General features: G+C 44.3%; 1 protein-coding gene across 4 annotated transcripts in view; it reads right to left on the reverse strand.

Annotated features, from left to right (window-relative positions):
- THRB (thyroid hormone receptor beta) overlaps positions 1-14,603 on the reverse strand; it is a 205,783-nt gene that overhangs the window by 29,138 nt on the left and 162,042 nt on the right. For all 4 annotated transcript variants that reach the window (XM_008049671.2, XM_008049670.2, XM_021708376.1 and 1 more), the window contains 2 exons: positions 10,322-10,422; positions 3,204-3,351 (listed from right to left, as the gene is read on the reverse strand). In XM_008049671.2, the coding sequence (XP_008047862.1) occupies positions 3,204-3,351; positions 10,322-10,422 (249 nt within the window). The remainder of the gene's footprint in view (positions 1-3,203; positions 3,352-10,321; positions 10,423-14,603) is intronic.

Here is a 14,603-nt window from a genome sequence, read left to right on the forward strand (position 1 = left end):
TGCCACTGCCCTCCAGCCTGGGTGACAGAGTGAGACTCCAACTCAAAAACAAAAAAAAAAAGAAAAGAAAAACTGGGACACACAAAAGCAAAAGAAACGTCACAGAGCAGGAAATGGAAGGCACGTGAGCCCTCCTCAGAGGAAGAAGCACCCCAGTCCTCTGGGCTCCCTGAAGGGAGCCTCCCTGGGGCCTGTGTTGTCCTCTCCATGGTCAACCCCCCGTGGTGGCTCAAGAGCCCAGGCTTTGGGATCCAGAAAGACTTGGGTTTGAATTCTGACACAGTCGCATTCTAGCTGTGTGACCTCTAGCAAGTTTCTTAGACTCTCTGAACTTTTATTTTTCCCTCAATGAAATGAGATCCATTATACCTACAGGGTACTTAAGTGATGGTGCACTATAAGTACTCAGTCAGTGTGCTCATGACTTTATCATTTTGGCAAAAGGATAATAAGAGCAGGGAACAAGAAGCCTCTCTTTCCAAGGTTAATTTCCAAAACAAAACCGTTTCACTAGACTCCTAGTAACTATCAAGGGAATAGAAAGGCTTGGGGTTTTTTTTGTTTGTTTGTTTCTAAATAATATTTTAATTTTAATTTTTTAGAGACGAGGTCTCACTACGTTGCCCAGGCTGGTCTCGGACTCCTAGGCTCAAGTAATCCTCTCGCCTCGGCCTGCCAAAATGCTGGGATGACAGGCGTGAGCCACCGCGCTTGGCCTGGCTCATGTTTTCCATGACAGAGCCACAGTATTTTAGAACTGGAAGGGACCTTAGGTATCACCTGGTCCCCTTCTCTCCTTTTACAGAGGAGGAAGTTGGTCCAGAGAGGTTGTGACTTGCCTAAAGTTCACACAGCAAATTTATGGCAGAGCCCGGGCAAGACCCAGGCCTCCCGCCTCCAGTTCCACAACATAATTGTCCCAGGGCCACTTCTCCGTGAAGGTGTGACCTGGTAGGAAAAGAGAAACAGAAGGCAGAAGAGGACCTGTGAGCCTGGCTCATCCACAGATAGAACATACAATCCCAGATCGTCTAGGATTGACTGGATTGTCGGAGTCACGTGAGCATTTACAGCTGTGGGAAGTCCGAACGGGCCCTTCATTCTGGTTCACACCCACGGCCCAATCCCAGATGCTTCCAGGGCCCCCGGGGCTGCTGCAATTGGTGTGCTTCAACTCCTTTAATCTCGAAAACCCTACGAGGCAGGCGAGGATTTCACAGGAGGAAAAGCCAAGGCTTAATCTCAAAGGTCACACAGCTAACAAGCGGCAGATCTGGAAGGCCGACTCAAGTTTTTCTGAAGATGAAGCCTGAGATCTTCTTTTTTCATTTTTCCTTTTGTGAGACAGGATCTCGTTCTATTGCCCAGGCTGGAGTGCAGTGGTGCCATCCTGGCTCCACACAGCCTCAACCTCCTGGGCTCAGGCAATCCTCCCACCTTGGCCTCCCAAAGTGCTGGGATTACAGCCGTGAGCCACGACACCCAGCCTAGCCTGAGCTCTTCTAATACGTCACGAGCAAGTAAGCGATATTCTACACTTCCTTCCACACAGTCTATATCAACACGGAGTGTTTTTTTTTTAAATCACACAAATACTCATACCTTAAACTGCTCAATGGAACAATGAAATGAATATTCCATAATGACAGTTCATCACAGTGACATGTCTAAGCATTTGGCTAAGGTGAGCATTAGGAGGTTCACATGTCCTTATCAGACACACTGTGAGCAGAGGCTACATAGTCTTGAAAAGATAAAGATAAGAAAAACACGTAGCCAGAGGTGGGGCTTAGCCCAGGACCTCCAGCCTAACTCCCTAACACATTTCTCTCCCACTTCCCTCATGTAAATTCCTAACTCTCAGAGGATGGGTGATGGATAATTATGGATAACACAACCCTCTCTCTTTTTTAAGAGTCTCCATTCTGTGGTTTAATGGGAAAACCAGAACATTCCACAAATTTTTTTTTTTGTTCTCATGGAAAGAATTCTATTTATTACATAAATATAAGCCATGATTATTTTCTTTCAAAGCTTCATTGCATTTTCTTTTCTTTTTCTTTTGGACCGAGAGTTGGATTCCCTCATGGATGTGCAAAAAAAAAAAAAAAAAGTATGCCAGTAGAAATCATTAACACCGATCCCTGCCAAAAGGGAGGCCACACATTCTGAACGACATGATTCTTATTTTTATGATTAGATTAATTAAAGTGACTGGTGCAAATCCCTTGCCCAGCACGGGGAGAAGAGACCCCGAGGGCTAATCTCGCCACCATATGCCGTAGCACTCTGAAAACCAGCGGGGACGGCTTCGGCTCGGAATGTCTTTCTTGCTAAAAATATAACAAACAACCAACTGCAGCATGACTCACGCAACAGCACTCAACTTCACATTCTTCAGAAATTTCTGAACACGATGTTTTCTGCCAGTGCCCCGTCGCCAAAAATGTCTGTAAAACAAGTTCCTGTCTTTGCTTTTGAAAAAAATGTTAGGACTCGTCCACAAGGTTCTCACCACACAAACGCCATGTGTGAGATGATACCTTGTCCAGGTAAACATGAACTGATAACTTATCCAGGTAAAGGGCAAGACCTCTCATTTGGAATCTGTCATGAACAGAATGTTGCTAACCATCTGACACAGGTGACAGGGATGGTCCAGCCACTCTTCCTCCCCACCCTCCATACTTTGAGAGTTAGGAGTTGACATAAGAGGGGTGGGATGGAAACCATTCAGCAATGGATCCCACATCCCTTCCAGGGCAAACCTGAAAAAAGCCAGGTATTCCCCTCTCTGTCCACACAGGTTCCTGCTTTTTTTTTTTTTTTTTTTTGAGTTGGAGTCTCACTCGGTTGCCTGGGCACACACTCATGGCCATCCCTGTGCTGACCTGCTAGGCTCTAGCGATCCTTCTGCCTCAGTCTTTCAAGTCAGCCGGAACTACAGGTGCATGCTACCACGACCGGCTAATTTTTCATTTATTGTAGAGACGCGGTCTCGTCAAGTTGCTCAGGCTGGTCTCAAACTCACGGGCTCAGGCAATCCACTCGCCTTGGCCTCCCAAAGTGCTGGGATGATAGGCAGAGCCACCGAGCCCAGCTAGCCTCCCGCTTTCTTTTTCTGCCCGGTTGATCTCTTGAACTTCCAACCCTTTCCCAACCAACACTCCTTGAATATAGGAAGCAAATGAAGATCTACTTACAATCTGTTGCCATGCCAACATAGATGCATTTCTTAAAGCGACATTCCTGGCACTGATTTCGCGTGACTTTGTCTATGACACACTTTCCTTCATATTTACAGGAATAGGATGGATGGAGATTTTTCTGAATGGTTCTCCTAAAGAAACCCTACACGAGAAAGAAAGACAAGAGACAACCATTTCATCTTCTCTAGAATTTTGTGTTTGCATAACCACAAGCTAAACCACAGGATAAACTTGGCCCTTGGCCTGTATCTGGGCCTCTAGCTCTCCATACGCAAATCTAGAACAAATGGTCCACAGCGATCTGGAGAATTCGAAGGAGAAGCTGAAGGAGATGCCCAAGGCCTACAGAGTCAGTGCCTTTTTTGGGGGGTCATTTATTCAAGGAAAAAAAAGGCTCATGGGAAAAACTAGGGCTTGTTTTTATTTTTTCTAAACATTGAATAGTTTCTATCCAATAAAATATATTGTCTTATCTCATAAGGTGTTGCTAGATTAATTATGCCACCAGATTAAGCCACGAGGAGCTGGAAAATAAAAGAGCTTCGTCCAAGGTTAAGAGGAAAGTGAAGGAAAAAATAACAAGATGGGTCCTTGTAATACTTTATTAATAATTGAATCATTTCATAGTTAAATAGGTGCCATGAGAGATTCAGTTTAATTCTTGCTTTTGGCTCCTGAGATGGCCATGACCGACTCACTTAGCCTTTAAACAACAGCATTTGGAGGGTCGAACATTTCAGATTTTCTACCAGACCTTTCCCATCTGTAGACATACACCTACCAGTTCAATGTGTTGTGTTTCTTCCTTTCTTAAGGCACTAGAGAGTGTCTCTGTAGCGTCTGAGGATGCTTTTTAGTTCTAGTTTTGGGTGACTTATGTAATATTCTCAAGGAGGTACAATACTGGCACTTTCTGGACAACTGGATTCCGTATGGTCGGAGTTAATTATGGCAGGGAACACTTATGCGCCAGGCACCTTGCAAAGTGCTGGAGACCCTTCCAGATCCTGTGATCCACCCTCCAGGCTCATAAGGGAGGCGCTCTTACTAGTTTCACTGCAGGGATGAAAACAGTAAACTTCAGACAGGCTAAATCACTCGCCCTACATCACGTGGTGAGTACACGCCGGACCTGGCGTGCAACCCAGGAATCGCACTGCAAATCTTATTTGCTTAACTGCTTCTATGATGCAAAATAAAAGGAATGTTTCTGTATTATTTAAATGTTTCAGATGAACAGATTATAAATAGTCCTTTTTCCACCACCTCTCCAATGAATCAGTTTTATCTGTTTTGGTAGAAGAGCAAACAAAATGAGCTTTTTTTTTTTTTTTTTTAATAAGAATAGACATAAAGCGGTTTTGATGGATGTCCTTTGCTAGAACTTATGGGGGCTTCTAACTTTGCCAGGTAAACAGAGAGACTGAAATACCAGGTGGCCTAGATTCAGCCTAAACTCTTGTCATTCTGTTTAATTTTCTTCAGCTTTGATTTTGTACATATACCCACTAACATAGTTCTCACTTAGAAACAAAAGCTCTTCCTTATCATGAAAAGGTCCAAGGTAGAATTTCTTTTTTTCTTTCTTTCTTTTTTTTTAGTTGGAGTCTCACTCTGTCACTCAGGCTGGAGTTCAGTGGCACGCTCATGGCCACCCCAGCGTCAACCTGCTGGACTTAGGAGATCCTTCCACCTCAGCCTTCCAAGTAGCTGGAACTACAGGTGCGTGCTACCATGCCTGACTTGATTTTTTGATTTATTGTAGAGACGAGGTCTCACCAAGTTGCCCCAATCCTCTAGCTTTGGTCTTCCAAAGTGCTGGGATCACAGGCTGAGTCACCACACACGACCAGGTAAGATTTCTTATTGGGCAAAGCAGAATCAGATAGAAAAACACCAGAAATAATGGAGGCCAATGGACTAAATTTGGGCGCACATGTGCAAATCTCTGACCAACTCCATCGCTCAAGTTCTAACTGAAAAACTGTCATGCTATATTTGGGCTTTGTGTCCCTCACCATTAACCGTTTGGAAGATGGCGATGTGCCATGATGGAATTCACTAGCTCACACGGGGCAGCTGCTGGAGACGTCAGCAATGCTTTGCTGGGTGAGCAAGGTGGGCAAATTGTGCCAAAGCGTGAATGTCAGAGCACAGCGTGCGGGTGAAGCGCAAGCTTCCCTGCAGCCCTCCCTCCTCTGCCTCTGAACCCTCAGTCCCAGGAGGGAAACAGAGGGAAGAAGAAACCCAGAGATTCCTGGCGAGAAGACGTATGGTACAGGCAGGGGGTGGGTGGCGTACCTCCTTCTGGAAGAGGCAACAACCTCCTAGAGGTGGAAATACCAGAGTCCAAGGCATCCGGGGAGAATGCTGGGTGCATCTGGAGTTGGGGAGACCCTTCCTCCCTCACACTCTGATGTGAACTCATGTTGGCGGTGGGGCAGGGAGCACATTTAAGGGTCAGACAATACTAAGGAGAGAATGAAGTGTAATACACCAGACGCAAGGAAAACACGGAAAGGGCTACTCTGTGCACTTCTTATTCGGATGAATGAAATGATTGATACTTTGCTTATTTTGAAGAAAGAGTTGAGGTGGCCAGCTCTGCTATTCATTGGGCCGTCTTTGCTGTGGCTTACCTCTGAGGACATTTCTTGGGCACTTCATGGACCAAATCTCTTTTAAGATGCTAGCCTTCCTTAAGCACGAATAAAGTATACTTTGATATATGATAAGGGACCACTTTGTCTGAGTCATCATAAACATGCTAGATCCCTTAACTTAAAAAGTGACAAAAAATTAACTCCTAGAAGAGAACTTGAAGAGAAGTCATTTAAAATAGTCTATTTATTAAAAAAAAAATTCTTTGAGAAGTGAGCTGATAAAGAGATGCCCTGGAGAATAAATAAGAACATATATTTCATTGGTGATTTCCTGGTGAGCAGCGGTCTTGCTTTCAGAAATCAATATCTGACATGCTTCTTTGAATTCAGAGAAAAATTGGATTCGTTTTTTAGTTCTTAGAGAGGATGCACTAATCAATGTGAGAAAGAGCTAAGTCTCTCTCCTAGTTCAATATCTGGGTAGCTGTGAAAAAGCTTTGATGCTTCCTTAAAACTGGTTTACTGTGGAGAAGTATCAACATTCTTTCTAAAAGAAAAAAAAAGCATGGCCGGGCACGGTGGCTCAAGCCTGTTACCCCAGCAATTTGGGGGGCAGAGGGGATTGCCTGAGCCCACGGGTTCGAGACCAGCCTAGGCAACTTGTTGAGACCTCGTCTCTACAAAAAATAAGCCAGGCGTTGTGGTGCATGCCTGTGATTCCAGCGACTTGGATGGCTGAGGTGGAAGGATCACTGGAGCCCCGCAGGTCGAAGCTGGGGTGACCATGAGCGTGCCACTTGCACTCCAGCCTGGGGGATGGAGTGAGACTCCGACTCAAAAAAAAAAAAAGCGTAAAAACAGGCACATCACAACAGAGATGGCTTCTGCAAAAGATTTCACTGTTGTTAGGGCAAAAATAAGCCAAAAAGAGTCTTCATGTCCATATCGCAAGTATGTGGTAGAAATTGTTTTCAATGACAGGTTAGACTCACCAATGTACGAAGCAGAACCTTGTCCATCTTTCACCTCTTGTAAAGACTGTGTTGCAATATGAAACACTCTTTTGTCATTTCCCAGGATGCTTTGCCATTATACTCAGTGATCTGCATAACCCGCCCCCCCCAAGCTCTTGTCTGATGTTATGCTGAAGGCCGTCCTAGGAACAGGATTCTGATCTGAGATGAAGACACAGAGGCTGAGAAATCTAGCTTTGTGCCACACGCTTTTTTATATTTTCTTTTCGGAAAACCTCAGCTAAATCAGGCCCCAAATACCGTGTGATCTTGGGAAAGAGGCTAGCTGACTTCTTGATCATTCGTGAAGACACACAAGAGGCGGGGACACAGGTTAATAGGCTCAATTCTCCCTTGGTTTAAGTCAACCACAGATGATGCACTAAGTCCTCTGTAAAGCACGTTGAGTTTTGGGGAATTAAGTACTAAATGGAATTTTCATTAGAGCCTCTCCTCCCAGAATTCAAAATGTACCATTAGGCGCTGATTTAAGAGAACCTCAGTGCTGCATATTCTGGTAAGGAAAGCCTTGTAAATTGGGGCTCATTTAGAAAAAAAGGCTAGTTTGAAGGACTGAGCTTTTGGAATGCGAGCATGCACCTAGAGTTGTGTAGTTTTATTACTTTCAAACCAAGCCAATAAAACGGTGCTTTTAAGAGACAGTCTGGCTAATTAATAAACAGCCAGGGCATCCCTGTAATTAGCTTCATTAAATTCCCTAAGACATTATTTTCCTAGCTGTAATGGCAAATCTTAGCCCAGGCTTTGTTAAAGGACCGTCAAAGAGGTCAAGGGATCTGCGTGGATAAGGACATGCATATCTCGACGGTTTTGCGGAGATGAGGACTTGGGACCCTCGAAACTGCCTCTTTCCACAGGGTGGAAACCTCCACGTTTTTAACAGTCCTCTCCTAAATGCTTCCTAATTTCATGCACGAAAAGTAGCAAATTTGCCTGGAAAATCTTCCATTAGGGGAAAACAGGCCACATGTTGGTTTGAGACTGACCCAACACGTTGATTTTGGGGGCTTCCAGACAAAAAAGGCAGAAAGAAAGGGAATCGCTGGGGAAGAGAAGGAAGAGAAGAAAGGGAAGGTAGAAATGTTTTATATTTTTTGTTTTCTTTTAGACAATTTATTTTTTAAATTTTTATTTATTTTTATTATTTTTATGTTTTTTTTTTTTTGAGTTGGAGTCTCACTCTGTCGCCCAGACTGGAGTGCAGTGGCCGCTCCCGGCCACCGCAGCCTCGACCTGCTGGGCTCCGGTGATCCTTCCGCCTCAGCCTTCCGAGTAGCTGGAATTGCAGGCATGCGCTACCATGCCCAGCTGATTTTTTGATTTATTGTAGAGATGAGGTCTCGCTGCCCAGGCGGGTCTCGAACCCGCGGGCTCAGGCAATCCACTCACCTCAGCCTCTCAAAGGTACGGGATTACAGGCTGAGCCACCGAGCCCGGCTTATTTTTATGTTTTAATAAAGCGCCAAAGTCTTATTAGGGAAAGGGTTGGTGTCATAGTATTGACTCGATTTTGCATGACTTGGGAACTTGTACTGTTAAAATATTTAATTATTCTAACCAGGAGATGGAGATTCCCCCACTAAATCAGAGCTATGAAAAGAAAGAATTTATTTTTTATTTTTATGTATTTATTTTTTTAGAGTTGGAGTCTCACTCCAGTCGCCCAGACTGGAGTGCAGTGGCCACTTCCAGCACCACAGCCTCGATCTGCTGGGCTCCGGCGATCCTTCCGCCTCAGCCTTCCGAGTAGCTGGAACTACAGGCGCGCGCTACCACCCCCGGCTAATTTTTCTGATTTATTGTAGAGCTGAGGCCTTGCCAAGTTGCCCAGGCGGGCCTCGAACCCGCGGGCTCAGGCAATCCACTCGCCTCAGCCTCCCAAGGCACGGGATTACAGGCTGAGCCACCGAGCCTGGCAAGAAAGAACTTATTAACTGAGGCGACCTATATGACTTTCTCTTCTTTATTCATGCAAGGAGACTCCCCCTTTCCTACCCCCAAATTCCCCAAACCATTCCTGTACATACACAAAGGGAAATAAACTAAGTAAAGCTCTAGGAAAAACTAGGAATTTTCCTCAAACACTATTAAACTGTATATTTTTTTTTATAGGAATGAGGTCTTGCAATGTTGCCCAGACTGGTCTCAAACTCCTGGTCTCAAGCAATCCTCCCACTTTGGCCTCCCAAAGTGCTGGGATTAGAGGTGTGAGCCACCACGCCCAGCCCTGTGCTTATTTTTTTAACACAATTTTTGCTTTGGGATTTATATCTTGTGGTCATTTACTTTTAAATATAAAAGATAAATGAAACATTTAACAAGAGAACAATGTAAAAAGTCCTCCCCTGACTTTGAATATTTCCTCACTTACACAGCAGAACACTGGACACGGCTCTGGGTGAGGTTGGGCTTGCTTTTATGGTTGACTTCTCTTTTCTAGGCTAGGTTGTTGGATCCGAAAGTGTTTTCCAGAAAGTTTGTCTTAATTTTGCTGATGGGGATTGTGAGAGGGAAGTGAATAGACTGTGGGTCTCCGAGGTGTTCTTGTCAAGCGTCTCATGAAGCTGGGTCTGTAGCACACACGATTAGCTGATGGATGACCAGAGCCTACTTACTACCTGCAGCCTGTGCGGAAAGCCACTCTGATCATTTCAGAACACAACTGAGGCTAGCCTCAAAGATATTCTCCACTGGAACCCTTACAGAGAGTCTAGTCTCTCGGACTGACAGTGGAGAAGCAGCCTGAGGTCCCTTCAACTCTGTCTTCTCAAGCATGTTGGATAAAACGAGGAGGGATAGTCATGACTTGAGATGACGATGACATGCTGAAAAAGATCTATGCTGCTTCTTAAAAAGTAAGAGTTTGAGTCATTTCTCTTCATTTTATGGATTCTCTTTCTTTTTTAAAAACGTAGAGATAAAGAGACCAGACGTCACATTCTCATAAACTTCATTTGGTTATTGATGATTTGGGGAAAAAAAAAATCAGTTCTTGAATGTCAGAAATGAAGAGCACAACCAGACACCTGGACGATCACAGGCCATGGGTGTTAGCATTTGGTGGTTTTTTTTGAGTCAGAGTGTCACTCCCTCACCCTGGCTGGAGTGCAGTGGCACACTCACGGCCACCCCAGCATCGAACCTCTGGGCTCCAGCGATCCTTCCGCCTCAGCCTTTCAAGTAGCTGGAACCACAGGTGTGTGCTGCCACGCCCGGCTAATTTTTTTGATTTATTGTAGAGACGCGGTCTTGCCAAGTTGCCCAGGTTGATCTCGAAACCCGTGGGCTCAGGCAATCCTCTCACCTCGGCTCTCCAAAGTGCTGGGATTCCAGGCTTGAGCCACCACGCCCGGCCAGCATTTGGTTTTAATTTGAACTCAGACTTGACGTTGCATTCTGGTAGGGTGCAGGGGTGGTGAGAGGGTGGGGACTGGAGCCGGGCTGAGCTCTGTGCTCCCGGACCCAGGGCAGTTACCTTGCAGCCTTCGCACGTGATGCAGCGATAGTGATAGCCGGTGGCTTTGTCTCCACACACTACACAGAGCTCGTCCTTATCCAGGTAACTGGGAATGTACCCTGTGAAAAAGATAAAAAGAAGAACGTGAAAAAAAAATCCTATTAAGGTCAAAGACACGCTCTAACCACTTTTTTTTCTAAAGTGTAATGGCCAGAGACAGAACAAGTTTGACAAGCGGTGGTGACGCAGAACAGACTTAATGAAACCAAAGACTATGGCTTCATTTCTTCATGAAGTAAGGATCGTACACTCATAGCGGTAACGCTGGGCCCAGGATCTCAGAATGCCCTAGAAACAGGAGTGCTCATTCTTGTGGCACAGGTGGGAGTGGCAGGAAGGCGATGGAACCAACGGGTCAAGAAGAGAGGCCAGGATCTGAAACACCCGGAGTGCTCTGAATTCTGGGTAACACACTCTTTCTCACCAAGCTTATTTCAGAACCTGATCTTTTTTTTTTTTTTTTTTTGAGTTGGAGTCTCACTCTGTTGCTCAGGCTAGAGTACAGTGGCACGGTCACGGCCACCCCAGCTTCGACCTGCTGGGCTCCGGTGATCCTTCCACCTCCGCCTTCCAAGTAGCTGGAACCACAGGCACGTGACACCACATCCTACTAATATATATATATATTTTTAGTTGTAGAGATGGGGTCTCACCAAGTTGCCCAGGCTAGTCTCAAACCCCTGAGCTCAGGCAATCCTCTTGCCTCGGCTGCCCAAAGTACTGGGATTACAGGCTTGAGCCATAGTGCCCGGTCCAGAATCTGATCTTAAAAGACTCGGTCTGCTTTGGAATCACAGTCCCATGCAATAAATTCAGAAAGTGTAATGGCCGAAGGTCCTGGAGATGATTTTGTATTTTTGAGGTGGGGAAACAGGCCTCTGGGTCACACTAGAAATTACCAGCAGAGACTAAAACCCAGATCTCTTCACTTCTAGTCCTCCAGGATAAGTTACGTTGGTCTTTTTTTCTAAAAATAGAGTTAACATTTAGTAGAGCGAATTAGGCCATCTGAAACGAAATTAGGTAAACTTGTGATATTATTGGAACATAATCTAACAACACTGGGTAGTGAGGAATGGTCAACGTTTTATTTATTAAGAAAAAGAGAAAATCCAACCATGATAACTCTCTTGAGTGGTGTACAGTGAATTTATTAGTTTAAATTCCTCGACCCGGGAAGCTAAAGCTTAAAAGCAAAAAACCTGTTTTTACTTCTTTCCCTAACCTTGGAGATGAGGGCCCTACACAAGAAACTGATTCAGAAAGGCAAATCCAGTCTAACATACATCCATAGTTCATCAAAGAAGCACGTAGGGCCCCCAAAACCAGAATTATCTTTTTGAAGGACCAGCCTCTTGTCGTACAGGCTTTCCCCATTAGGCAAGTGTTCTAGGAATCCATCAGTATCAGTGTCCCAGCAAGCATAGTTGTGAGAGAATTTTTTTCAAGGAGATTCTTTCTATGCATTTGCCCATTTCATGATGAGTGATTTACAAGTGCACCTGTCCATGAATGTGCTGAGTGTTCAGTTTTTGACCCAAACCAGCATAACCGCCATGCCTCACCCTCCCTATTCACACGATCTGACCCCAAGAGACTTTTTGTTTGTTTTCCTGGCTAAAAAAAAGCCCTCAAAGGGAAATGTCTTGCCACTGTGGAAGAGGTGAAACAAAAATGGCAGAAGCACTAAAACACATCAAAATGGATGAGTTCAAAAACTGTTTTGAGCAGTGGAAAAAGTGTCTCGACAGGTGTCTCGTATCAAACAGAGACTTCTTTGAAGGTGACTGAAGTTTAAACATGTAAGAATAAACACACATTTTAAATAAATAAATTCCTTTTTTGGGGGGGGTCTCTCCCTTGTAATTTTAGATATGACCAAAAAGTCAAAATGAGGCATGATTTGTTGGGAGATGAAGGGAGAGGCTGAGAAAACAAAAATCGTTCTTTCTCCTGATCATGGTTCTTAGAGTTTTTTGACTCAGTAAACTCTTCTTGGTTTCAGTGAAGATTAGCGAGGTTGAAATGACAGATGCCTATTGAATATCTTGTCATGACATTTTCATAAACTTTTTATTAAACTAGATCACTGAGGCTTATTTTCAGGAAAAAAAAAAGCCATCAAGGAAAGCAAAGAAAATGATTTATTTTCATACTTTCTTAGAAATTGATTTTCTCAAAATTTAATTTAGAAGAATGTTCCTTCTTGGGAGGCTGATACATGACTTTAAAGTGAGATTTGATAACATCCAGGATTATATTTTTAAATATCACAGCTTTTCTTGGTTTACTTTTGCATCATGCAAGCCATGATTCATCTGTTGAGTTTGCTTCAAGGGTTTCTGAACTCTCATCAGACATTTTTAAAAAATGGAATTCTGGGAAGGATCTGGGTAGGACAAAAGGGAATGGGAATGCTTTGTGTGTTCATTCAATCAGTCACCTGTTCATGAATTCAGCAAACGTTTATTTAGCAGTTACTATGTGCTTACATTGTGTGAGGTGCTGTGAATATAAAAATGAGTAAGATATTTTTTTTCCTTTGGAAACTCTCAAGCAACTGAATTATGTTTCTCCAGCTCTGATCATTCCTTAATGAGAGAAAGAGAGACGAAAACAAAGGAAAGAATGTGAAAAGATGCTCGGCATCATTGCAAGGAAAACCACAGTGAGATGCCACTTTATACTCACGAGGATGGTTTCAGCAAAAACAACAGACAATAACAAGTGTTGACAAGGACGTGTCTTGGGTGCTTGTATGTGCATACAAAGACCCACTTATAAAACACAAAGTAACTTTTAACAACAAAATAACTCCATTATTAAAACAAGCACCCCCCTCCTGATGAAGGCAAGGGGAGCACACATATTGGAATTGTCAGGAAAGCTACATCTTGACCTTTTATGCCTAGAGGTTAGGTACAGTGGATCCAGTGAAGGCTTTTGAGGTCCTGGTATCAAGGACAGAATGCAGAGAGACGGGGAAAAGAGGCATAGGCCATTTCCTGCCTGTGAATTGGCGTCATGTGTGAGAACCAACTATAACACAGTTGGACACAGTGTTGCTTGTGGGAGGAGCCTGGGGAGAGACCACAGCATGGCGCCCAGAACAGCAACCAGAGCCAGGCAGATGCTGGCAATTCATCCTCACTTCTGGTTTCCCTACCCCACCTCACCAGACATGCTGGCTTGATATTTTGGCATCAGCAGTAGGACACTGAAGATTTCTCCCTCTCTATAGCTCAACAATTTATGCTGATGGTCAAACTGTCCTTTAAGGTTCTTGTGGAGTGCGGCCATAATTCAGTCAGTGAGTGGAACGAGCTTCTTCCCCTGTCTAACTGCTAGGCAGATAGGTTGTTTACGCTCTTACTTCTCTTAGATGATCTTTTTGGTGGGTGGAGGTGAAGTGATCAGGCGTCTTTAGTCAAGTCGTCAAGCCTTCTACAGAAACGTTCACTTAAGTTGTTGGCAGTTGCTTACGTGATCATACCCGTGTGCCCCACCCATTGCTTTCTTTTCTCTAAAATATTAAACTCTGAGCCATCTTTTTTATCCAAAACGTCACCACAGGCAATCACACATCAATCATTATGCCTAAGCCCATTATTCAGCATTAAATCACTTCCGTCAGGGAAGAACATCCCATACCTAATGTTTAGGTGGGTGGGGATTCTCTCAGGGTTATGGAACGTCCCTAAGGGCAGCACATGTTAAACAATTCTCCTGGAGAACTCTGCCACGTCTTGCTGCTCTATTTCAGTGTTTCCATCTGTCTCTATCATCTCCTTTCTCAGGCTCACCAAAGGAGTCATGTGCTGGCCAATATGTCCGACTAAGAAAAATGCACACGTTGTGTTAGTGCTGTTGCCAGGAGTGGACACTGATGAGTGTCATGGCGTCGGTGTTGGGTTCCGTCTAGAAACAAGTGTAGAAGACACAATCCCGAAAGCTGCCACTGTAGATCTGAGGAACTGCATCTGCAAGTTGCCCCAGGGGACTGCTACAGAAACCTCCTTAATGCCTTCCAGAAAACAGTTAAGACCCATGACAATATGTGACATTCGAAGGATGATATATGTCCCCCAGCTCTTATCAGCTTGGATGCCTTATTCTTCCAATTCAAAGACCATATTGCTACTTCATCAAGTATATTTTTTAATAAAAGCATCTGTTCTTCAACCAAGGCCTTGGAGTTTTTTTTCCAGTTGGCACTGTGGGTAGGTGTGTTGTCACGATG

The sequence above is a fragment of the Carlito syrichta genome, unplaced genomic scaffold (genome assembly GCF_000164805.1).
Source record: "Carlito syrichta isolate Samal-C Ts95f unplaced genomic scaffold, Tarsius_syrichta-2.0.1 Scaffold135914, whole genome shotgun sequence".
Taxonomy (NCBI): Eukaryota; Metazoa; Chordata; class Mammalia; order Primates; family Tarsiidae; genus Carlito; species Carlito syrichta.